The sequence below is a fragment of the Ranitomeya imitator genome, chromosome 8 (assembly GCF_032444005.1).
Source record: "Ranitomeya imitator isolate aRanImi1 chromosome 8, aRanImi1.pri, whole genome shotgun sequence".
Lineage (NCBI taxonomy): Eukaryota > Metazoa > Chordata > Amphibia > Anura > Dendrobatidae > Ranitomeya > Ranitomeya imitator.
The window spans coordinates 189,763,740-189,787,773 of record NC_091289.1 but is presented as its reverse complement, the minus strand read 5'-3'; the positions used below and the strand labels follow the sequence as shown (position 1 = coordinate 189,787,773).

The 24,034-nt window shown below is 44.1% G+C and overlaps 1 protein-coding gene across 1 annotated transcript in view; it reads right to left on the bottom strand.

Moving 5' to 3' along the window:
* The window catches only part of SGIP1 (SH3GL interacting endocytic adaptor 1), a 106,400-nt gene that overhangs the window by 77,509 nt on the left and 4,857 nt on the right, over window positions 1-24,034 (bottom strand). The window contains exons 2-6 of the mRNA XM_069738213.1: window positions 9,675-9,738; window positions 8,295-8,319; window positions 2,254-2,310; window positions 1,950-2,007; window positions 921-1,096 (exon numbers count right to left, since the gene is read on the bottom strand). Of these exons, the coding sequence (XP_069594314.1) occupies window positions 921-1,096; window positions 1,950-2,007; window positions 2,254-2,310; window positions 8,295-8,319; window positions 9,675-9,738 (380 nt within the window). The remainder of the gene's footprint in view (window positions 1-920; window positions 1,097-1,949; window positions 2,008-2,253; window positions 2,311-8,294; window positions 8,320-9,674; window positions 9,739-24,034) is intronic.

Genomic DNA, 24,034 nt, shown 5'->3' with positions numbered 1-24,034 from the left:
TAAAAGTAGCGAGAAAAGGCAGAACTGCTGTTTTTGCATCAATTCTTAATAATGCGTTTAATTTCTATAGCGCCAACATATTCCGCAGCACTTTCCAAACTTCAAGACCTCCGTTTGCTGCCGCTCAATTGGAATCACCTAGGTTTACTTTAAGTGGATAAAAATCAGTCCTGTTTATGTGATGGATGTTCGATGCATTAAAGGGAGTGATGCAGCTACAATAAGTTAATAACTCCCAACAGGGAAGGTGATAATTTCTTAGACCCTTGTGTCTGTGACCACCAAGACCACCAGCACTAGTCAGCTGGGGGCACTTTTGTTCACTGTTGGAATAGAACAACAATAACGACTACCACTCCATTCATTCTCTACTGGACTCCCGTAGTTTCATTTATAGGATCGGTGGCGGTCCTAGATGACCCCTAGTAATCATAAAATGATGGTATACCATAGTTGTAGAGAATTTCCAAGCAAAACGGTGCAGACCAAAAGGACATCCTTTTAAAATATAGAACATAGCATGACTGTATGGACAACCTCTTTAAAGTCAGCGAGAAACCGCTCAGAGTCCCGTCCCTGAAGTCCAACCAGGAGGCCCAAGTGCGAGTAGTACTAATATTTTAAAGGGTTATTCCCCATCTCTGCCTTTTATAGCTATGATGTGAATGACTCCATCTGGGCTTCGACCACTCCGAGAATTGCTGAACTACGATGAACTATAGAAATTAATGTAAAAACTGCCGAACACCGAAGCTCTGGCACGAGTGGTCAGAGCCAGGACGGGATTATTCTCATCACAGCCATGAAAGACTGAGACAGGAATAACCCTTTAAACTATTCATATGATGTCAGGTTTAACCAGCAGAGAGAATTTATATCATTATTAATGTATGGTCGTTCTGTTCAGTTCAGACACTCACCACTGGCGATGGGGAAAGTGCAATGTTTCCTATAGAAGCTTTCAGCTCGTCCACGGTTGCGGCGCTCTTCAGACTATCCTTGGCCTGTAGTGGTTTTATCCTGATATTGAACTTCTTCCGAGACTCTTGTTCTTCCTCAGACTCACTTGATGAATAGAAGTGTTTTCCTTTGGTAGGTGAATCACAGTTAAGGGTCACACGTGTTGGGAAAAGACAACAATAAAGTCACCGAAATATACCTTCTGGGCTTTAATGAGGCGTTTCATTTTCTTTTCCTCTACATTTTCGTATCCAGAACATTGCAGTAAACAAAAACTGCAATTGATTAAATGCAGCCTTGCACTCTTCCAGCGACAGATCGTCATGGCTGATGCTGACTGGGTATGGCAATCACCCACTTTGTGACTCCCATAAAAATAAAAGTACTCAGTGGATTGGGGTGGAGCAGAGTAGTGCTAGTAGGCGAGTATATGTTATTGCTGGGCCTATTTTTAATCTAATTATTTGTAGTGGACAACCCCTTTAAATGGTCAAAATCGGATCACCAATCCCAGTCGTTAGAATGGGAGTGGATTTGTTATTAGACGACTAGGGCCTATTGGACATGTGAACATAGCATAAAAGTTATTGGAAACGGTCAACAAGTTTGTTATCAGACACATTTTTAGCAGAGATAATCAAATAAGTGTTAACCTCTCAGAAAGGAAATCCACTGCAGAAACTGGCCCAGCAAGGAAAACAGAGAATTGAGGGCAGCATGGTGGCTCAGTGGTTAGCACAGTAGCCTCATAGCGCTGGGGTCTTTGGTTCAAAACCCACCAACGACAACATGTGCAAGGGGTTTGTATATTCTCTTCATGTTTGCGTCAGTTTACTCCGATTTCCTCCCTCACACTAAAGACATAATTATTTAGATTGTGAGCCCCAATGGGGACTGTGATGATGATTTCTGTAAATTGCTGGAAGTAATGGAGTTATATAAGCAAGTAAGATAAATAAAATAAATAAATAAATGCAATAAAAGGATATAGCCAGGTTCCATATCGGGTCTGATGCTGTAGCCCTCTTCATCCACCTCCGGACAAGTCTGAAAAATAAAATGCAATACATGTTCAATGACTAATAATGACAACGAGTCTCCTTGTACCCAAATCATTTGTCCATCGTAGGGATCTCACAGGTCGCACCCCTACAGTGATGTACACTCAAAAAATTGCATGACATTTTTACTTTATTCCCCCCACTTCCCCGATTACTGCTTTTTTCCCTGATCATATGAGGAAATCAAAGCCCTGCAAACAGGAGTATATACAGTATTTGTTGGCCAACTTACATATCGCTCCCAGTCAATCTCTGCATAGAATCCATTTGGTGCTCCATTTGCTTTTTTCTTTAAATAAGAAAAGAAAAAAAATTACAATTAGACAGAACATAATATATTCCTTTTAGGTGGGACGTCAATATTGGAGGTCCGATATCACCACATGAGATTGAGGAGACGTTATGAGCACAGTACTGAGATTTTTAGTTAAGTGGGGTCATCCACATAATAAAATGCAATTTAATTAATTAAAAATTCTACAATGTAATTTTCCGTTTTAGATTCTGTCTCTCACAGGTGAAATGTACCTATGGTAAAAATTACAGACCTCTCCCATTCCTTGTAGGTGGAAAAACTTGCAAAATTGGCAGAGTATCGAATACTTATTTTCCCTACTGTAAGTAAGATTACATACAGTTCAGATCAAAAGTTTGGACACACCTTCTCATTTAAAGATTTTTCTGTATTTTCATAACTATGAAAATTGTACATTTACACTGAAGGCATCAAAACTATGAATTAACACATGTGGAATTATATACTTAACAAAAAAGTGTGAAACAACTGAAAATATGTCTTATATTCTAGGTTCTTCAAAGTAGCCACCTTTTGCTTTGATGACTGCTTTGCACACTCTTGGCATTCTCTTGATGAGCTTCAAGAGGTAGTCACCGGGAATGATCTTCCAACAATCTTGAAGCAGTTCCCAGAGATGCTTAGCACTTGTTGGCCCTTTTGCCTTCACTCTGCGGTCCAGCTCACCCCAAACCATCTCGATTGGGGTCAGGTCTGGTGACTGTGGAGGCCAGGTCATCTGGAGTAGCCCCCCATCACTCTCCTTCTTGGTCAAATATCCCTTACACCGCCTGGAGGTGTGTTTGGGGTCATTGTCCTGTTGAAAAATAAATGATGGTCCAACTAAATGCAAACCGGATGGAATAGCATGCCGCTGCAAGATGCTGTGGTAGCCATGCTGGTTCAGTATGCCTTCAATTTTGAATAAATTCCCAACAGTGTCACCAGCAAAGCACCCCCACACCATCACACCTCCTCCTCCATGCTTCACGGTGGGAACCAGGCATGTAGAGTCCATCCGTTCACCTTTTCTGCGTCGCACAAAGACACGGTGGTTGGAACCAAAGATCTCAAATTTGGACTCCTCAGACCAAAGCACAGATTTCCACTGGTCTAATGTCCATTCCTTGTGTTCTTTAGCCCAAACAAGTCTCTTCTGCTTGTTGCCTGTCATTAGCAGTGGTTTCCTAGCAGCTATTTTACCATGAAGGCCTGCTGCACAAAGTCTCCTCTTAACTGTTGTTGTAGAGATGTGTCTGCTGCTAGAGCTCTGTGTGGCATTGACCTGGTCTCTAATCTGAGCTGCAGTTAACCTGTGATTTCTGAGGCTGGTGACTCGGATAAACTTATCCTCAGAAGCAGAGGTGACTCTTGGTCTTCCTTTCCTGGGGCGGTCCTCATGAAAGCCAGTTTCTTTGTAGCGCTTGATGGTTTTTGCAACTGCACTTGGGGACACTTGCAAAGTTTTCCCAATTTTTCAGACTGACTGACCTTCATTTCTTAAAGTAATGATGGCCACTCGTTTTTCTTGCCATTATACAAATTCTAACAGTCTATTCCGTAGGACTATCAGCTGCGTATCCACCAGACTTCTGTACAACACAACTGATGGTCCCAACCCCATTTATAAGGCAAGAAATCCCACTTATTAAACCTGACAGGGCACACCTGTGAAGTGAAAACCATTCCCGGTGACTACCTCTTGAAGCTCATCAAGAGAATGCCAAGAGTGTGCAAAGCAGTCATCAAAGCAAAAGGTGGCTACTTTGTACAACCTAGAATATAAGACATATTTTCAGTTGTTTCACACTTTTTTGTTAAGTATATAATTCCACATGTGTTAATTCATAGTTTTGATGCCTTCAGTGTGAATTTAAAATTATCATAGTCCTGAAAATACAGAAAAATCTTTAACCCCTCTGTGACCTTAGACGTACTATCCCGTCGAGGTGCCCTGGGCTTATCTGACCCTGGACGGGATAGTACGTCATAGCGATCGGCAGCGCTCACGGGGGGAGCGCCGCCGATCGCGGCCGGGTGTCAGCTGCTTATCGCAGCTGACATCCGGCACTATGTGCCAGGAGCGGTCACGGACCGCCCCCGGCACATTAACCCCTGGCACACCGCGATCAAACATGATCGCGATGTGCCGGCGGTGCAGGGAAGCACCGCGCAGGGAGGGGGCTCCCTGCGGGCTTCCCTGAGCCCCCCGCAGGGAGCCCCCTCCCTGCATCCTCCAGCCCCGGATCCAAGATGGCCGCAGATCCGGGTCCTGCAGGGAGGGAGGTGGCTTCACAGAGCCTGCTCAGAGCAGGCACTGTGAAGCAGCCTGCACTGCTATCAGATCAGTGATCTGACAGAGTGCTGTGCAAACTGTCAGATCACTGATCTGTGATGTCCCCCCTGGGACAAAATAAAAAAGTTAAAAAAAAATTCCAAATCTGTAAAAAAAAATAAAAAAAAAAATATTCCAATATAATGAAAAAAAAAAAAATATTATTCCCATAAATACATTTCTTCATCTAAATAAAAAAAAAAAAACAATAAAAGTACACATATTTAGTATCGCCGCGTCCGTAACGACCCGACCTATAAAACTGGCCCACTAGTTAACCCCTTCAGTAAACACCGTAAGAAGAAGAAAAAAAAAAACGAGGCAAAAAATAACGCTTTATTATCATACCGCCGAACAAAAAGTGGAATAACACGCGATCAAAAAGACAGATATAAATAACCATGGTACCGATGAAAACGTCATCTTGTCCCGCAAAAAACGAGCCGCCATACAGCATCATCAGCAAAAAAATAAAAAAGTTATAGTCCTGAGAATAAAGCGATGCCAAAATAATTATTTTTTCTGTAAAATAGTTTTTATCGTATAAAAGCGCCAAAACATAAAAAAATTATATAAATGAGGTATCGCTGTAATCGTACTGACCCGAAGAATAAAACTGCTTTATCAATTTTACCAAACGCGGAACGGTATAAACGCCTCCCCCAATAGAAATTCATGAATAGCTGGTTTTTGGTCATTCTTCCTCACAAAAATCGGAATAAAAAGCGATCAAAAAATGTCACGTGCCCGAAAAGGTTACCAATAAAAACGTCAACTCGTCCCGCAAAAAACAAGACCTCACATGACTCTGTGGACCAAAATATGGAAAAATTATAGCTCTCAAAATGTGGTATTGCAAAAAATATTTTTTGCAATAAAAAGCGTCTTTCAGTGTGTGACGGCTGCCAATCATAAAAATCCGCTAAAAAACCCGCTATAAAAGTAAATCAAACCCCCCTTCATCACCCCCTTAGTTAGGGAAAAATAAAAAAAAATGTATTTATTTCCATTTTCCCATTAGGGCTAGGGTTAGGATTAGGGCTAGAGTTAGGGCTAGGATTAGGGTTAGGGCTAGGGTTAGGGCTAGGGTTAGGGTTAGGGTTAGGGTTGGGGCTAAAGTTTGGGTTAGGGTTTAGATTACATTTACAGTTGGGAATAGGGTTGGGATTAGGGTTAGGGGTGTGTCAGGGTTAGAGGTGTGGTTAGGGTTACCATTGGAATTAGGGTTAGGGGTGTGTTTGGATTAGGGTTTCAGTTATAATTGGGGGGTTTCCACTGTTTAGGCACATCAGGGGCTCTCCAAACACGACATGGCGTCCGATCTCAATTCCAGCCAATTCTGCGTTGAAAAAGTAAAACAGTGCTCCTTCCCTTCCGAGCTCTCCCGTGTGCCCAAACAGGGGTTTACCCCAACATATCGGGTATCAGCGTACTCAGGACAAATAGGACAACAACTTTTGTGGTCCAATTTCTCCTGTTACCCTTGGGAAAATACAAAACTGGGGGCTAAAAAATAATTTTTGTGGGAAAACAAAAAGATTTTTTATTTTCACGGCTCTGCGTTATAAACTGTAGTGAAACACTTGGGGGTTCAAAGTTCTCACAACACATCTAGATAAGTTCATTGAGGGGTCTAGTTTCCAATATGGGGTCACTTGTGGGGGGTTTCTACTGTTTAGGTACAATAGGGGCTCTGCAAACGCAATGTGACGCCTGCAGACCAATCCATCTAAGTCTGCATTCCAAATGATGCTCCTTCCCTTCCGAGCCCTCCAATGCGCCCAAACGGTGGTTCCCCCCCCCCACATATGGGGTATCAGCGTACTCAGGACAAATTGGACAATAACTTTTGGGGTCCAATTTCTCCTGTTACCCTTGGGAAAATACAAAACTGGGGGCTAAAAAATAATTTTTGTGGGAAAAAAATTTTGTTTTATTTTTATGGCTCTGCATTATAAACTTCTGTGAAGCCCTTGGTGGGTCAACGTGCTCACCACACATCTAGATAAGTTCCTTAGGGGGTCTACTTTCCAAAATGGTGTCACTTGTGGGGGGTTTCAATGTTTAGGCACATCAGTGGCTCTCCAAACGCAACATGGCGTCCCATCTCAATTACTGTCAATTTTGCATTGAAAAGTCAAACGGCGCTCCTTCCCTTCCGAGCTCTCCCATGCACCCAAACAGTGGTTTACTGACACATATGGGGTATCAGCATACTCAGGACAAATTGGACAACAACTTTTGGGGTCCATTTTCTCCTGTTACCCTTAGTAAAATAAAACAAATTGGAGCTGAAGTAAATTTTTTGTGAAAAAAAGTTAAATGTTCATTTTTATTTAAACATTCCAAAAATTCCTATTAAACACCTGAAGGGTTAATAAACTTCTTGAATGTGGATTTGAGCACCTTGAGGGGTGCAGTTTTTAGAATGGTGTCACACTTGGGTATTTTCTATCATATAGACCCCTCAAAATGACTTCAAATGAGATGTGGTCCCTAAAAAAAAAATGGTGTTGTAAAAATGAGAAATTGCTGGTCAACTTTTAACCCTTTTAACTCCCTAACAAAAAAAAATTTGGTTCCAAAATTATGCTGATGTAAAGGAGACATGTGGGAAATGTTACTTATTAAGTATTTTGGGTGACATATCTCTGTGATTTAATTGCATAAAAATTCAAAGTTTGAAAATTGCGAAATTTTCAAAATTTTCGCCAAATTTCCGTTTTTTTCACAAATAAACGCAGATACTATCAAAGAAATTTTACCACTGTCATGAAGTACAATATGTCACGAGAAAACAATGTCAGAATCACCAGGATCCGTTGAAGCGTTCCAGAGTTATAACCTCATAAAGGGACAGTGGTCAGAATTGTAAAAATTGGCCTGGTCATTGACGTGCAAACCACCCTTGGGGGTAAAGGGGTTAAATGAGAAGGTGTGTCCAAACTTTTGATCTGTACTGTATATGCAAAAAAAAGAAAAACAAGTGCTTCTTTAAAGTTTACAGATTGTATATTAAAATTTCATTCTATCAATCAAGAATGGACAATATTCAACTAAGAGTGAATAAAGAAAAAGTCCACCCAACTTTACACAAATCAACTACCGAAAAGCAGATACAGAATATTTTAGCCATTGGTAACTATACAGAGCTAATTTTTTCTTCCGGAACCCAAGGGTTGACACATAGGACATGATTCATAAAGACTGCTGCAAACCAAAAGTTGAGAAGTTTCCCCAAACCAGCAATCACTCTGGAGCTTCCATATAGAAGGGGCTGCAATACGATTGGTTGCTGTTAGTGATGAGCGAACGTGCTTTGATAAGGTGTTATCTGAGCATGCTCGGGTGCTAACCCAGTTACTTCGGCGTCCTCAAATAACATGTTCGAGTCCCCGCACCTGTATGTCTCATGGCTGTTCGACAGCCACAACACATGCAGGGATTGCCTAACAAACTGTTCGCTCACCACTAGTTGCTATATGCATTTTTTCCCCTATGTAGAAGTTTGTTAACTTTTTTTTTACAATATTGATCACTGTAGTTGTTTTTTTGTTCTGTAATGAAAGGGTAAAATTTATTTGGTAGCTATTCAAGAACTAGACAGACAAAAGCAAAATAAAGATCAATGCGGATGACTTACGGAGCCGTCCCTGTCTGGCGATCCCCTGCAGGAAGGAAAGAAATGAGTTCATTATAAAAGAGCAGTAATTTCTGCAAATGAGGAAGACACAATTAATACAAAAGCTCCTGTCACAGTGTAAGACGGCCTGCAAACTCCCTGGAATCCCTTCTAATGCTGGGAATAAAGGGGCTTCAGATTGGGGAAGCTAACATGCGGTGGAGTAATTTCACTGAGAACCTTGGGGCAAATCTGCAGCAAAATACAAAATACATCTGTGCTACAGATTTATAGCTGATTGCGCCCCTACCAAACGTCAAAATCTGCTTAAAAAGTGTGCATAATGTTCGTATTACTGTGTGCAATGTGTCACTAGCATGTGAATGGGGTCTGTAAAATCATTCTATTGATTCCACGGTGGATTCTACCTGGGTAAATCCACAGATAAGGTCAGATTCACATTATTATTCCATTTTTAAGTTGCCTTATTGGAAACAGATCGGCTCCATGACTGATAGATACTGTGAAAAAAAGAACTCATTGGAGCGGTCTGGTTTCCATTAGGGTGTCCTAATAAGGGGGAAAAAATGGTGCAATAAGCTGCGCTTTGTATTTACAGTAGGTGTAAATAACAGAACTAAAGTCTAAGGTGAAGTTCAGATGGGCGTACTGAAAATCGGGCCAGTCGCGAACACAAATTACAGATGTGACTGGTTCCGTGTGCCCATATGCATTGCCAACGGGTGTCAGAGATGCCTTCATTGCAAGCATTACTTTGGTTTGTGAAATGGACCAAAGTAGTGCATGCTGCGACTTTTTACATGCAGATCATCGGTCCGTGTGGAAAATCATCCATGTGAGCTGGCACACTGGCTAAAACGGGTCCGTGTGCTCTCCATGGGTGCACATTATAGTCATCTGAACGAGCCCTAATGTAGGCTTCAAAACAAAGGGTGAGTTTAGGCAAAAATTTGCAGCGTGAATTGCCATTTTACTCCCCATCACATAAGTCCTAATTCATCAAGGAGTTTTCGCCATTTTGGGGGGTCTTAAATCTCTTTGAAATGTAGTGAAATTTTTTTCACAATTCAACGCTGCACAAAAATTAGTCCCAACCAGCATCACCAAAACAAATACGGTGGTCAATTATGCCAGAAATGTGCACCAGCTCCTAACTGATGTGGCATTTCTTGAGGAAGTTCTGCCCAGCTGTAAAAGTACATGAGGACTTCGGACGTTGGGCAGTATTATGTGCCTCAAAATATGCATCAAAACTGCAGCTGTGAAAATCCAGTGAATGGAGGTCTATGGGACCCCAATCCATTATGACCTTCACTCTGTGCACCATACTGGCACACACACACACATGAAGATGCTGCCAACTGCGGAATATATACTCACGTAGAATCAGTGTCCTTCTCTTTCTTCCGTATACCAAACGCCTTCCTGGTACGTTTTTTCAATCCTAAATAAAAAAAATAAAAAAACCAAGTGACGTTAACATTTTTCCTTCTGTTTTTATCAAGCGATGGGTGTGGAGTCACACCATCCGGCCCTCTGCTCATCCGATATTAATGGCATGCATTGCAATATCCCAGAAACTGCAGATGTGGTCAAAATATCAATAGGATAATTGCTGGTTCTTGTCGCACATCTGCGGACAGACTAGCGAGATCAGGATGTCAGTCACTTGGCTCAATAGACCCAAACATGACTGAAATTAGCTTTATGGTTGGAAGAGACACCACCTGTACCGTACCATCAGCCATGTAAAGCTCAGCAATTATACACTATGTTTGCGCTATTCAAATTGCAATGACTGACTTTTACAGGATTATAGATACTATTTATGTACATCCAGAGCTGTAATCAGAATTCTGCTGGCTTCCAGTAAGCTTTTCGGCTGCTTTATTTAACACTGCATCATATTCTCTTCTGCAATATTAAAGTTCATTTATTAGGAAAGTGTTTAGATCTCATTTCAAAGCTACTTTTTGCATTATACACAGCAGTTAATGTGAAAAACAAACAAAACATAACTGCAGTATGAAGCATAGGGGACAGAGACTTGTCCTGGAATCACTGATTATAGTTTACATGTGTGATGATTAAATAAACTTGCCTTTCTTTCTCCCCAAAAAAGCACCATTGCATTTGTTATTGCAGCTTAGTCCCATTCATTTGAGTGGTGCCGAGCTTCAATTTCAGACACAATCTATGGATAGGTCTGACACGGTTTGCAAGAAGGCAGCCATGTTTTTGTAATGCAAGACAACGCCTTAAATTTTTAAGACTACAAGTGCACTTGTCGTTATAGTAATAAGATATTTTCATGTTATAGATTTATAGAATATCGATCGGATATGTCACAAGTTCCTGACAAGTGCAGAACCCCCCTCTGGGATACAGTCAGGTACCTGCACAACATTTGCATACGGTAATCACTCAGCACCTTGTAGCAGAGCAACCCGGGACACTGAGCTCAGCTGCGCAGCTACGGTTTACTCGCTCCATGGATAAAAGGAAAGCTCATCAGCGGCCCTGACCCACGGGACAGACATTAAGGGCCCCATCAGTTTTTTGCCGTCAGTCACAATCTGTTAGCTCGACGGACCCGTCGCAGATTGTGAAAAACTGATGCGACGGATCCTTTTTTGGATGGATCAGACTAGCGGATCTGGCTAATTGGATTGGAGCATGCTCAGTTAAAAAAAAAACGGAATCCGGCGACGGATTCCATCATTTGATGGATCCGGCACCATAGGCTTCCATGCTAGCAAACGATGGATGGCGACGAATCCATCGCTGTCTGCTTTTTCGACGTACACAAAAAACGTTACTTTGTCCGTTGTATCCAGCCGCCGGACAATTTTCGATGGATCCGGCGAACGACAGATGAAACGTGAGGCCATCCGTCGCTAATACAAGTCTATGAGAAAAAAAAAACTGATCCAGCGGCATCAGTCGCTGGATCCGTTTTTTTACAAAATGCGACTGATGGCAAAAAACTGATGTGTGAAAGGGGTCTTAGCCTCGCAAGGAAGGCAAATATTTTCGCCAAAACGGAGAAAATATGCGGCACTCACCCCAATGTAGCAGTGGAAATCGTGAATTTTATTGGAGAAAATGAAAGAAATGCATCCGTCAGGACATCAGGTACACAGGAGGGTGCGGTGTTGGAGTGTGGACGACGGCGGTTTCGCACACAATTCCATCAGGTGTCCATCAGATGTCCATCAGGACATCAGGTACACAGGAGGGTGCGGTGTTGGAGTGTGGACGACGGCCGTTTCGCACACAATTCCATTGTGTGCGAAACGGCCATCGTCCACACTCCAACACCGCACCCTCCTGTGTACCTGATGTCCTGATGGACACCTGATGGAATTGTGTGCGAAACCGCCGTCGTCCACACTCCAACACCGCACCCTCCTGTGTACCTGATGTCCTGACGGATGCATTTCTTTCATTTTCTCCAATAAAATTCACGATTTCCACTGCTACATTGGGGTGAGTGCCGCATATTTTCTCCGTTTTGGCCATTTTGGACTTTCAGTTCTACTTTGAGTATGCAGGGCACCATAGCCCACAAGCACTCGTGAAGCCTGATTTTCATTTGTCTGCCATCAGTCCTGCCTGTCGGATTTCGTATTTGCTCTAGTGCCGTCCTTTCCCTTCTATTGGTTATAACTAGGCAAATATTTTCTTTACGTTACTATATGTCCCCTTCCCAATTGAATGAGACTCTTGCACAGCTGAGCGAACTCCACTGGGTGATTCAATGGCGTCCGACCTCCATGATGATGCAACACATCGCTCAACAGATGGCAAGTTACTGTGAAAGGTTAGCAGGATTTAGGGTAGGTGCATATTGAGATTTTCGTCAGGTTCGCTTGAAAAAATAAATACCATCAAAAAAGGAGCAACTACAACAACCTCTTTGCAAGAGGCACACTCTACAGTGAATCAGCAGACCAACATGAGAAAACCGAAAATAACATTTTATTTCAATATTTATAAAAGAATAATACGACTGAACAAACATAAATAAGACACAAACAGAGCGCTCCTGAAAAAAGTGGTGCCAGCATGCTTGTAAATAAACTTAGCAGAGAATTATTTCATATGTATATTTACAGCAGGGCCCATCAACATTATGGCCTCTAACCAAATACCCCTAGTCAAAGAAAAAGGGAAACAATGAATATTGCTAAACAAATTTTTAGCTAAAAGATAGTTCAAAGTCGAATACTTACATCAAAGATGGTATGTGAATGTACCGGGGTAGAGTGTACATGTGCTGGCCCCCCAGCCCCAACGCACGTTTCACCCAAGGCTTTGTCAGGAGCAGAGGTGATCTCGCTCAGCCTCCGCTCTACTCAATGTCAATGGGGCTGCCAGAAATAGAATGGAGCACGGGCCAAGTTTTTGGATATCTGCGCCACTCAAGTTTAAACGGCACAGCTTTGTTCTTGAGATGGGTGTGGGTTCCAAAAGATGGACCCCCAACGATCAGTAAGTTATCCCTTATCCCAAAAAAAGGGAATAACTTGTGATTTGGAAATAACCTTTTAAGAGAGGAGATATCACCAGATCAGAATTGGTCAATTTGTGCTCTTATTGGGAACATTTTTAATCCAGCATACAGTTCCAGAGATATGGGATTTTTTTTTACTAGTGTTGACTTTTATGGTGTTTAGCATGGGGGCATGTTTCCAAGCTGCACTCCTCTGTCATAAAATTTAGCAATGAATAAAAAAGCCCATATCTCAGGAATATTTTGGCCTGGTAACAGGTCCTCTAATGGATTCTGCAGCCAGCATTGCACAAGAAAAACGCCCAGTATTTCAAGAAGATGCTTCAGGAAATGAACAATCTCCATTTACATTACACAATTATCAAAAACTGAACCATAATTTTTTCTCTTGCCTAAACGATTTTATGCACGATGAACAAGAGTTTTTGGACACATCATTTAATCTTTTAACCCATTCACATTACACAATTATCGTGAACAATGGGTCGGTAGTGTTAGAATCTGACAGATTATCGACCAGTGTAAATGAGACTTAACTTCTGCTATCGAAAAGGTTAACAAATAAGAATCAGAGGACCAAACACACCGGCAATGGGCACATCAAGGAGGCATCGTGAGAGAGGATTAAACAAACGGCAGTGGGCACTCTGAGGGTATGTGCCCACGATCATTAGTTGCTACGGGTTTGACGCTGCGTATTTATGCAGTAGCTAGCTAGAAATCCCATGTCCACTATGCATGCAGAGTCGCCTGCGGAACACCCGTGGAGACTGACATGCGGTGCGTCTCTCAAGACCGCAGCATTTCAATTTCTCTTGCGGAGACGATAGTCTCTGCAACAGAAATGACATCAATAGAATTGTATTGAGTGCGATAAATCCACATGGCTCAGTGAACACATGCGGATATACGGTACTTGCGTTGAATAGAAGGCAGCACTTTGGAAGCAGTGAACATACGCTTCGTCCAGATCGTGGGCACCCGGCCTAACATGTACATTACAGCTCAGTCTAGACAAAAGATGGAGTGAGTGTAGATCGGAGGATTTATTCTCTACTTGCTCTCCAGTGTTTTCCACACTGCAGCAGGGAAAGTGGAGGAATTCTGCTGTGCACCACAGCAGGTAACACGAGCTGTTCCAGTGGACTTGCAAGAAAAGCAAACACAATCCCTTCATCAATAATTTATCTGGATTAATCTGCGGGTATAACGGACTTGATGTTCCATGGTAGAGTTAAATGTTGATGTGAGCTGGTTCTGCGCAGAAGATGAATGTGTGAGTTCTGCACTTCATATGAAGGAACAACTGATTGCACCATCTCACTCAGCCTAGAACACAAGGGAAGAAAAATCTATCTTTAGGCCTCGCTCACACACTGCGGCTACTATGTGGAGACATGCAAGTACGAGAGGAATGCAATGACGGCAGCTAAAAGCACTTCATTGTTAATGGCCGCGCCAGTTATGCGGCAAAATTGCAGTTCAGTATGCGTCCATTAAAAATGAAAGTGACATACATCACCCCTTCCCTAATTAAAAATACCAAGGATTGTCTGTCTGCTGTCCCCAACATCATGTCCTCCCTCTATCTGAAACTAAATCTCTCCAAAACTGAACTACATGTGTTTCTCCCTTCTACTAACCTCACTCTACCCAACATCGAAATTACCCTGGAGGGTTCAACCATAACTCCCAAGCAGCATGCCCGCTGTCTTGGGGTCATATTCGACACTGAACTTTCCTTTACTCCCTATATCCAATCACTCACTCGCTCCTGTCACCTGCATCTTAAAAACATCTCCAGAATCCGACCTTTTCTCACCTTTGAAACTGCTAAGACTCTTACTGTCGCTCTTATTCATTCCCGTCTGGACTACTGCAACTCTCTCCTGATCGGTCTCCCTCTTACCAAACTTTCTCCTCTCCAATCCATCTTGAATTCGGCAGCCAGGGTCATATTTCTGTCCAGCCGCTTCACCGATGCCTCCATCTTGTGCCAGTCATTACACTGGCTACGTTCACATTTGCGTTGTGCGATGTTGCGTCGGAGACGCAACGCACAACGCAAACAAAAACGCAACAAAACGCACGCTAAAACGCAGCGTTTTGCGACGCATGGGTCCTTTTTTGCCGAATATTGGACGCAAAAAAAATGCAACTTGCTGCATCCTCTGCGCCCTACGCTTGCGGCAGAAAAAACGCATGCGTCGCAAAACGCAGCACAACGCATGTCCATGCGCCCCCCCATGTTAAATATAGGGGCGCATGACGCATGCGTCGCCGCGGTTGCGCCCGACGCAACGCAAATGTGAACGTAGCCTTTGTAATGATTTTGCCTGGCAGCATCAGAATTTGGAGGGATACAATGCACCAAGTTCTGTAGTGAGGAGCAGGCATGTTGAACACCATTGTGCATGCTGCCACATTTCTTCTACACACAAAAGATTTCTCAAAGTCGTCAGTGGATAAATGCAATACACGAAATGTGTACCAGAGCCCGGGGATCTATATCCGGCGCTTTTCCTAATTTGTAGTCGAAGTGTGACGCCATCAATCCGGGGCGAAACATACATGAGGTTACACCGGGTCAATTAATCAGAAGAGGTGCCAGGGATGGAGGCCGGTAGAAAGCAGCTTGCAAGGCCCCCATCCAGAGGCGACGGACCACCGGCATGGCCACTGGACAAGGGTCCTCTGTATCTATTCTCTCATCACTAGTAAATCTATTATCCAGCAGCAGCTTACTGATGGTTTCCAACTTAGCAGAAATCATTAATACACTGTATGCAGTTAACGTGGATCTGTCATCAGATTTCACATATTGCATATATAATTTAGTACGACACTTAGTCCTGATGAGGCTGGTATACACACTTTGAAAAGCCATTTCAGAATGGGTGTATAATCTGAATATCTCACTTTACTGAAAAAATCTTTTATTTTAATATGAGGGGGAAGAGGTGGCAAATAAAAATAGCATTATACAGTCAAATTGATAAGGATTTTCATGATAAGCCCACCAGCCTCATCAAGCACAAGACATTTATTTACTGATATATGCAGTTTTTATTATGAGGTGCTAAAAATGTAAAATCTGCAAAAAATAACGTGTAGACTAAAAAACCGATTGTTTGCAGACTTCTGACTTTGTAAGTAAATGAAAGAGGTCACACGTATACAATAATGAACACTCAAAATAAAACAACTACGGTACTTCATCATTAATTCTGAGAGACAAAGCATTACACAACCGTCCGCTGTGCAGTGAAAGCAAACATTGTTCAGATACTTGTGTCAGATTATTCTTTTCTCACAATACGGTAAATACGGGGAGGAGCGGCGTTCCTGATGAATACAATCTATCGGTCCATTACAGGCAACAATTCCGGTACATAGCAGCACGTCCTCCAGTCAGGTACAACATGTACGAAGACCTTGACTTATCGTCATGGTAACCAGGAACGCTCGGGATGAAAAAAAAAAAAAAAAGAACACAATGGCAAAGACGTATTTCCGATAACGTATACACTCCGATAACAATCTCTGCGGTTTATAATTACTCGCTTGTTCAGGGCAGATTTACGAATTACAGGAATCTTGTGACCACAGTGGCCATGGCGTTTTCACAGTGCCTCTCCAAGAAAAGTGAAGTTTGTAGAACCGGTTTTTGGGTCACCAGATGGAAAAGAAGGAAAACTGTTCCTGACTCTAAATATTGGAATAATCCCCGAACTGACGTCCCATCAGCAAAATCTTCTTGTCATGAGCATCTATTCCTCTTCGGATGCATGTCACTGGCCTTGGCAGCAGCAGCCTGGCACTGGCTGCTAAAGATGACCTTAGTTCAGTAGAGATAAGCAAATCGTTTCGCAGGACCCTGGTCCGTAGTCCGTGGTTGCCGGACGGGAGCCCTGGGAACCGCTTCCTACCTCTTCTAATTTTCAGTTCTGATGTGACGTTATTTTGTAGCATGACAGATACATGACCTCATGCAAATCAGAATTGGCGCCAGGGATTGCAGCAGGCAGTCGTCAAGTTTCCTGTCCGGCATTCACTGACTACTGACATAGCGGCTAAACCAGGGTCCTGTTAGTCTCTACTGTACACCAGTATCCCTACATCTTTTTCCGTTGCAATTTTACCCAGCGTTTTATTATTTTATACATGAAAAGCACAACCTTAAATTTATCCACATTGATCTTCATTAACCAGTTTCCCAAATGTGCAAAGCCATGTCTCTCCTCCTCCTCACTGTCTAGTTTCTGTATATAAGAACTGGCTGCAGCAGGAGCCTCCCCCCATGCCCTGGGTGCAGCAGGAGCCTCCCTCCATGCCCCAGCTGCAGCAGGAGACTCCCTCCACGCCCCGGCTGCAGCAGGAGCCTCCCCCCACGCCCCGGGTGCAGCAGGAGCCTCCCTCCATGCCCTCCTGGGTGCAGCAGGAGCCTCCCTCCATGCCCTGGGTGCAGCAGGAGCCTCCCTCCATGCCCTGGGTGCAGCAGGAGCCTCCCTCCATGCCCTGGGTGCAGCAGGAGCCTCCCTCCATGCCCTGGGTGCAGCAGGAGCCTCCGTAGGAGCTTCCCTCCATGCTCTGGCTGCAGCAGGAGCCTCCCCCCATGCCGTTGTTACAGCAGGAGCGTCCTTCCATGCCCTGGCAGCAGCAGGAACCTCCACAGGAGCTTTCCTCCATGCCCTGATTGCATCAGGAGCCTCCCCCCCCAAGCCCCAGCTGCAGCAGGAGCCTCCCTCCATGCCCCGGCTGCAGCAGGAGTTTCCCTCCATGCCCCAGCTGCAGCAGGAGCCTCCCCCATGCCCCGGCTGAAGCAGGAGTCTCCCTTCAATACCCCGGCTGCAGCAGGAGCCTCCCCCCATGCCCCGGCTGCAGCAGGAGCCTCCCCTCATGCCCCGGCTGCAGCAGAAGCCTCCCCCCATGCCCCGGCTGCAGCAGGAGCCTCCCCCATGCCCCGGCTGCAGCAGGAGTTTCCCTCCATGCCCCAGCTGCAGCAGGAGCCTCCCCCATGCCCCGGCTGCAGCAGGAGTCTCCCTTCAATACCCCGGCTGCAGCAGGAGCCTCCCCCCATGCCCCGGCTGCAGCAGGAGCCTCCCCCCATGCCCCGGCTGCAGCAGGAGCCTCCCCTCATGCCCCGGCTGCAGCAGAAGCCTCCCCCCATGCCCCGGCTGCAGCAGGAGCCTCCCCCATGCCCCGGCTGCAGCAGGAGCCTCCTTCTATGCCCCGGCTGCAGCAGTAGTCTCCCTTCAATGCCCCGGCTGCAGCAGGAGTCTCCCTTCAATACCCCGGCTGCAGCAGGAGCCTCCCCCCATGCCCCGGCTGCAGCAGGAGCCTCCCCCCATGCCCCGGCTGCAGCAGGAGCCTCCCCCCATGCCCCGGCTGCAGCAGGAGCCTCCCCCCATGCCCCGGCTGCAGCAGGAGCCTCCCCCCATGCCCCGGCTGCAGCAGGAGCCTCCCCCCATGCCCCGGCTGCAGCAGGAGCCTCCCCCCATGCCCCGGCTGCAGCAGGAGCCTCCCCCCATGCCCCGGCTGCAGCAGGAGCCTCCCCCCATGCCCCGGCTGCAGCAGGAGCCTCCCCCCATGCCCCGGCTGCAGCAGGAACCTCCCCCCATGCCCCGGCTGCAGCAGGAACCTCCCCCCATGCCCCGGCTGCAGCAGGAGCCTCCCTCCATGCCCCGGCTGCAGCAGGAGCCTCCCTCCATGCCCCGGCTGCAGCAGGAGCCTCCCTCCATGTCCCGGCTGCAGCAGGAGCCTCCCTCCATGCCCCGGCTGCAGCAGGAGCCTCCCTCCATGCCCCGGCTGCAGCAGGAGCCTCCCTCCATGCCCCGGCTGCAGCAGGAGCCTCCCTCCATGCCCCGGCTGCAGCTGAATTATTGCAAGACTGTTTCAGGAACATGAACAGAAAATGCTGCAAACTGTTTAATTGTATAATTAATTTCTAAGTTGAGTGTTTCTTCAACACTAATACAAATAGTTAATCTTGGAACACTGATCATTGCTTTGCCTCAATAATCACCATTGATTAAAAAAAAAAACTTGCATAAATCAATAGTGTAAGCAAATATAAGAAGGTCTGTAATAAAGCGGATCAGAGAAGTATGCCTATTTCTCCACTTACGAGCCATTTCTTCCCCTCCCCCTACCTCCAGAACTCATCATTCACTTGCTGTTTGGTCAAAACTTCTAAGTCACAATAAGATGAGCTGTAGCTCACTGAAGGATCAGATAATAGCTGCCTAATGAAATCTATGGATAACCCAGGGGGGAGCTGGAGCAGAATGTGGCTAAGTTTACACGAGAGTATAAAATTGCCCAATTTTCATCCAGGAAAAAAATGGACGATTTTTTATCTGTATTGTTGTTCATATGCAATACAGATTGCATCCGTATAGCATTCATTTTTATACATTAACAGTGAGTAAAACTTACAAGACCAAAACCGGTTGCCTACGTTAATAATGGCAATGTATCCGTAAAAATCAGATGCTATACTGTTGATACAAATAGGATCCTTTTTTTTTTTTGCACACCCATACAAACAAGTAGGTAAAGGACAAACAGAACTGTGCTTCTGCTTTTTAGTAAGTCTCTCTCATCCCACTGCTGTATTCACAGCTACACTGCTCAGTACTGCTGCAGATTCTGAACATTTTATACACAAGACAGGAAGGCATTAATTTCTTATGTTTGTGTGTCATGTATAGGAGACATCAAAGCAGCCAGTCTCCATACACTAGCTCAGAAGCAACTGAAAATTAGTGATAGAGCCCGCAGATGAAACAACTGGTGCGCAATGAGGGATCTAAACAAGAAGGCTTTAAAGGAAAAGAACTAAAAATCATCCAATAATGAAAAAAAAAAAAAGGAATGAATAACATGTGTATCGCCAAAAGGTAATGTATTCTGCAAACAGCTTCAATAATAGGGCTTCACTGATGGAAAGTGTAGCACTGCTAATTAGAGCTGCAGTCACTAATTAAGAAAGTGAATTTAATTTCACATTGAATAAGGAATGTTTTCCTGCTCAGTTGGCAGGTAGCCAGTGGTGATGTGGTCGCCTTAAATAGAAATTATATATGAATGTCCAGTACTATGAGGGTCCTTCTCTGACGACCACACATCATTTTACTTCTTGAGTAAATCATTGGCTGCTCCGTTGGTTATCGCTCTGGGATTTTAATGCAAAGAATGCTGAATGAGTAATATCTCTGAGTAATGAGATCTGTCTAGAGCTCAGCCATTAGTCACAAATGGACAAGCTACACGGAAAAAGCCTGCAGTATGCTTCACATGTGCACCAATCTACTGCATAACCCCAACTTAATCGCTCCAGTGCCCATCATAAACTAAAAATGCTTGATACTTACCTCCCGGGGCAGGAATATACCAGCAATGTTGTCCTGAGATTCCCAGCAATCACGGGACCTTATGTCACATGGCTGCTGCAGCCAATCCAAGGCCATGGATCAGCTGCAGCACCTCAGTATTCCGTCAGAACGGGCGCATGCTCTGCCGAAATTGTGAAGGCTGCAACTACCACATGATGACCCAAAAAAAAAAAAATATCGCTGGAAACGCCCCCTCTCCAGGAGGCAAGTACCAAGCATTTTATTTTATGAACAAACCATTAATAGACAACCCTTTTAACAATGGCTTCACTTAATTTAAGGACCAGAAGAGAGAACAAAAAGACTCCTAAAATATAACTTTTAATAATAAAGTTTAAAAACGTACATATACTCTCAAATAACATCTAAAACCCATATACGCATTATCTAGTAAGGGAAAATACATACTTTTTAAAAAAAAAATCATTAATGGTCAGGATATAATGTGCAAAACTAACACACCCTAGTATTTCCTAAAGGAGTCTCTGCCTGTCAGTGGAGGTTGGCACCCTAATGTGAAATGCTATCGCCTAAAAATTTCTCCCATCCAGTAATCAGAATAAATCACCGTATTTCTGCACAGACCCTTGGTTCCCATATGCAGCGACACAATTAATCTAGATCACTAAGAATCAGTGGAAAGATAGGGTAAGGCAAGAACAGACACTATCCTTAACAAACAAAAATATACAGTACGTCGCTTATAGCCAAATTCATCAGATATATATCGAGAATCCCTAATCAGAGTTCAGATCTAAAATACCGATGCGTTTCCCCCCATAAAGAAAGATTGGGGGTTAATCAGGGGATATAGTAGGGTGCCATCAATGCAGCATTGTCTTATGGTCACAAAAAATAATGTGTGATTCCCAGCTGTGGGTGTCGCTGCTTTAAACCTGCGTATCACCTAATTTCCAGTATAGCAACATCACTTCCAGATTCATTGTGAGGCGTGGGACGCACATTGTGATCCATCACCTTAACAGCCTCGCTTTCAGGCCGGAAGCTGTCACAAATGGAAAGGAAATTCCATCCCTGAAGACATTATTACGTCCAATAGCCATATCCCTCTTCAATGAAAAGGAGAATAACCGCAGGTGGAATGCAAACGTGTTCCACTATTTGAATAGGGTTATATTATCCGGATTATAAACCCCTCTATTAAGGGACCGGACAGTATGCCCCAATCCTTTATCAAGACTACATCAGGACTCTTTGTCAATGATACACACATCATTTTCAATAAACGAACATTACTCAAATAGGAATCAGGTGAGCGTGATGTTTATCACACCCAACTCCTTACATAATGTCTAGAAACATTGTGGACACAGAGACCAGGTAGTACAAGCAATTTCTCATGTGCATAGTGGGAAACTAGAATTTACACATCTAATCAAAGTATTAGTAGTGATATATAAAATATTATTCCACCAAAATTGAGAGCAAGACATAATTAAGAAAACCATCACACGAATGGCAGATATATGTACAATTGCCATTAGGAACGTTATTTAAAATGCTTGGTTTCAGACTGACGGAAATCTCAAAATTCAAATGAAACTAGTGGAGTTAAACTGCTCATTGAGTCTTCCACGGCTAATGGATGCCATCCAATAGATCAGTCTTGTCTTGCGCTGAATTATTATTTCTTTGTCCCTATCTCCTTGCCTGGAAAAAAAAAATGGATCCTATATCTCCTCCATGCATCAAATTCCCATGACGAGCCAGTGGGGTATCCCTGCTGTTCCTCACATCGACTAGATGCTCACTGATGCATATGCAAAGTTTGCGTTTGGTTTTCCCCACTTAATCCATAGGACATGTACATGATGGGCATAGCACCACGACACCCGAGGTCCTGCAGTTAAGTTCACACTTGCGTTGTGCAGTCCGTTCAACACATCCGTTAAAAGGACTGCACTAGCGCAAGTGCCGACGTTTGCACTGCGCTAGCGCAGATGGAGCATCTGCTAGCTCCATCTGCGCTAGCAGTGACGGACCCGGAAACGCTGCAGCCCGCGTCTCGGGTCCTCCACTCAATGACGGCACATCGCTAGCGCACGCCCATTATGGGCGTGCGCTAGCGATGCGTCCGCCATTGAAAGTAATGGCGGCGTTAACGGACTACGTTACAACGCGTTATGCCGTGGTGTAACGTAGTCCGTTAAACGGGTCACACTAACGCAGTGTGAACCCACAATCTGTTTGTTAAAGAAATCCTGAATAAACCTGAGGGGGATATATGTCAGCAAACGCTACAGTGACAGCATCTAAAAGTACCCACCAACCTTTTATTCAACAGTTCTTTTCCTTTTTTGGTGGGACAAAGTGACTATGTACAATCCTTTCCCGGATAGACTTCCCTTTCCTAAAAGGTGACAGACTGTCCCACAGAAAAAAAAAAAATACATTAATATCCGGGTCAGCTCTCAAAATTTGCTAATGCCTTTTCAATATGTTCATAACCTTATTGGACTGTCATTGTCATTTGTTCCAATTAGTTGTGTAACAGTCTAACTCTTCTCTTGGGTTATGAATTAATAGGGATGGTCTACTAATACCTAATGCATGTCTATATGCCTATTCAATCCTCAAGATATCCCGTCCATAAATCATCTTTTCAGGTCTGATGACTGTCTTTTACATTCAGCCAAGGAGGAGCAATGCCTTCTAAACGTCAAAAATTGCTCCTTGGAATTGCCCTCTTTAAAGGAGTAGGGTGATGGCTCTCCCAGTTTAGGAAGCTGTTAGTTGCCGTGGGCTTATAAAAATACAGAAGTCCTGAGAAAGCCATCAGGCCCCTTATATAAAAAAAATCCAAAAAAAGCAATCTCATCACTCCCTACTTCATGTGTGAAGGGCATGCCCAGACTGTTGGTATCCAGATATTCTATAAAACTTTTCAATGACCCACAGTCACCTGCCCACAGGACGAGGATGTCGTCAATATAGCGGCTTCAGAAAATAATCTTGGGGCACCAGACCACATTCGCATCCCTGAAGACCAGAGCGTCTTCCCACCAGCCCAGGAGCAGGTTGGCATATATGGGGAGCGCAAGAGCTCCCCATCGCCGTGCCCCCGAGCTGGTGGTAATATTTGCCGTTAAAGAGGAAATAGTTATGATGAAGAACAAACTCAAGTAATTCTGGGAGAAATATGTTATGAGGTATTAGATGTACATGCATTAACTGCTGCAAGACCTGCGGTGTGGTAGATGCTACTATAAAGTGCCTCCACATCAATGGAGGCCAGTATAGTACCTTCGTCAATAGCTATTCCTTCCAATTTATTCAGGAGATTGGTGGTGTCTCTGAGATACGACGGAAGGGCTGTTACAAAAGGATCTCAATGACCTATCCAAGTACCGTATATAAAAACAAACTATGTTGGGGCTGTGTGGAAATATGAATATTATTTAGAAATGCCACAAACTGCAACATTAGGCTACTGATGAATGCAGACAAATGTATGAGGAAGACACTTGAGTGCTCAGGTGCTGGCCATGGTGCTGATCTTCACCAAGAAAGCTACCGTAATTGCAGGTACTGGACCTATATTCCTGTTTACCAATAGACCAACGCAACAGGTAATGTGTTTTGCTTTATAATTTCTGGCATTACAGTAATCCTCTGCCCTAATCCAGGTAAAGGCACCAGGATAAGATATATAATTTTCCTTTTTCATATGTGCCCATCTTGCATCTGTGTAACCTAAATCCAACAATTCCCCAAATGGTGATCAGGGATCAAACGCCTCTCGTGAACACTAGCGGCATCAATAATGGCTTTCAGACCAGCTCTACTAATCTTTGCCTTGATGTAGA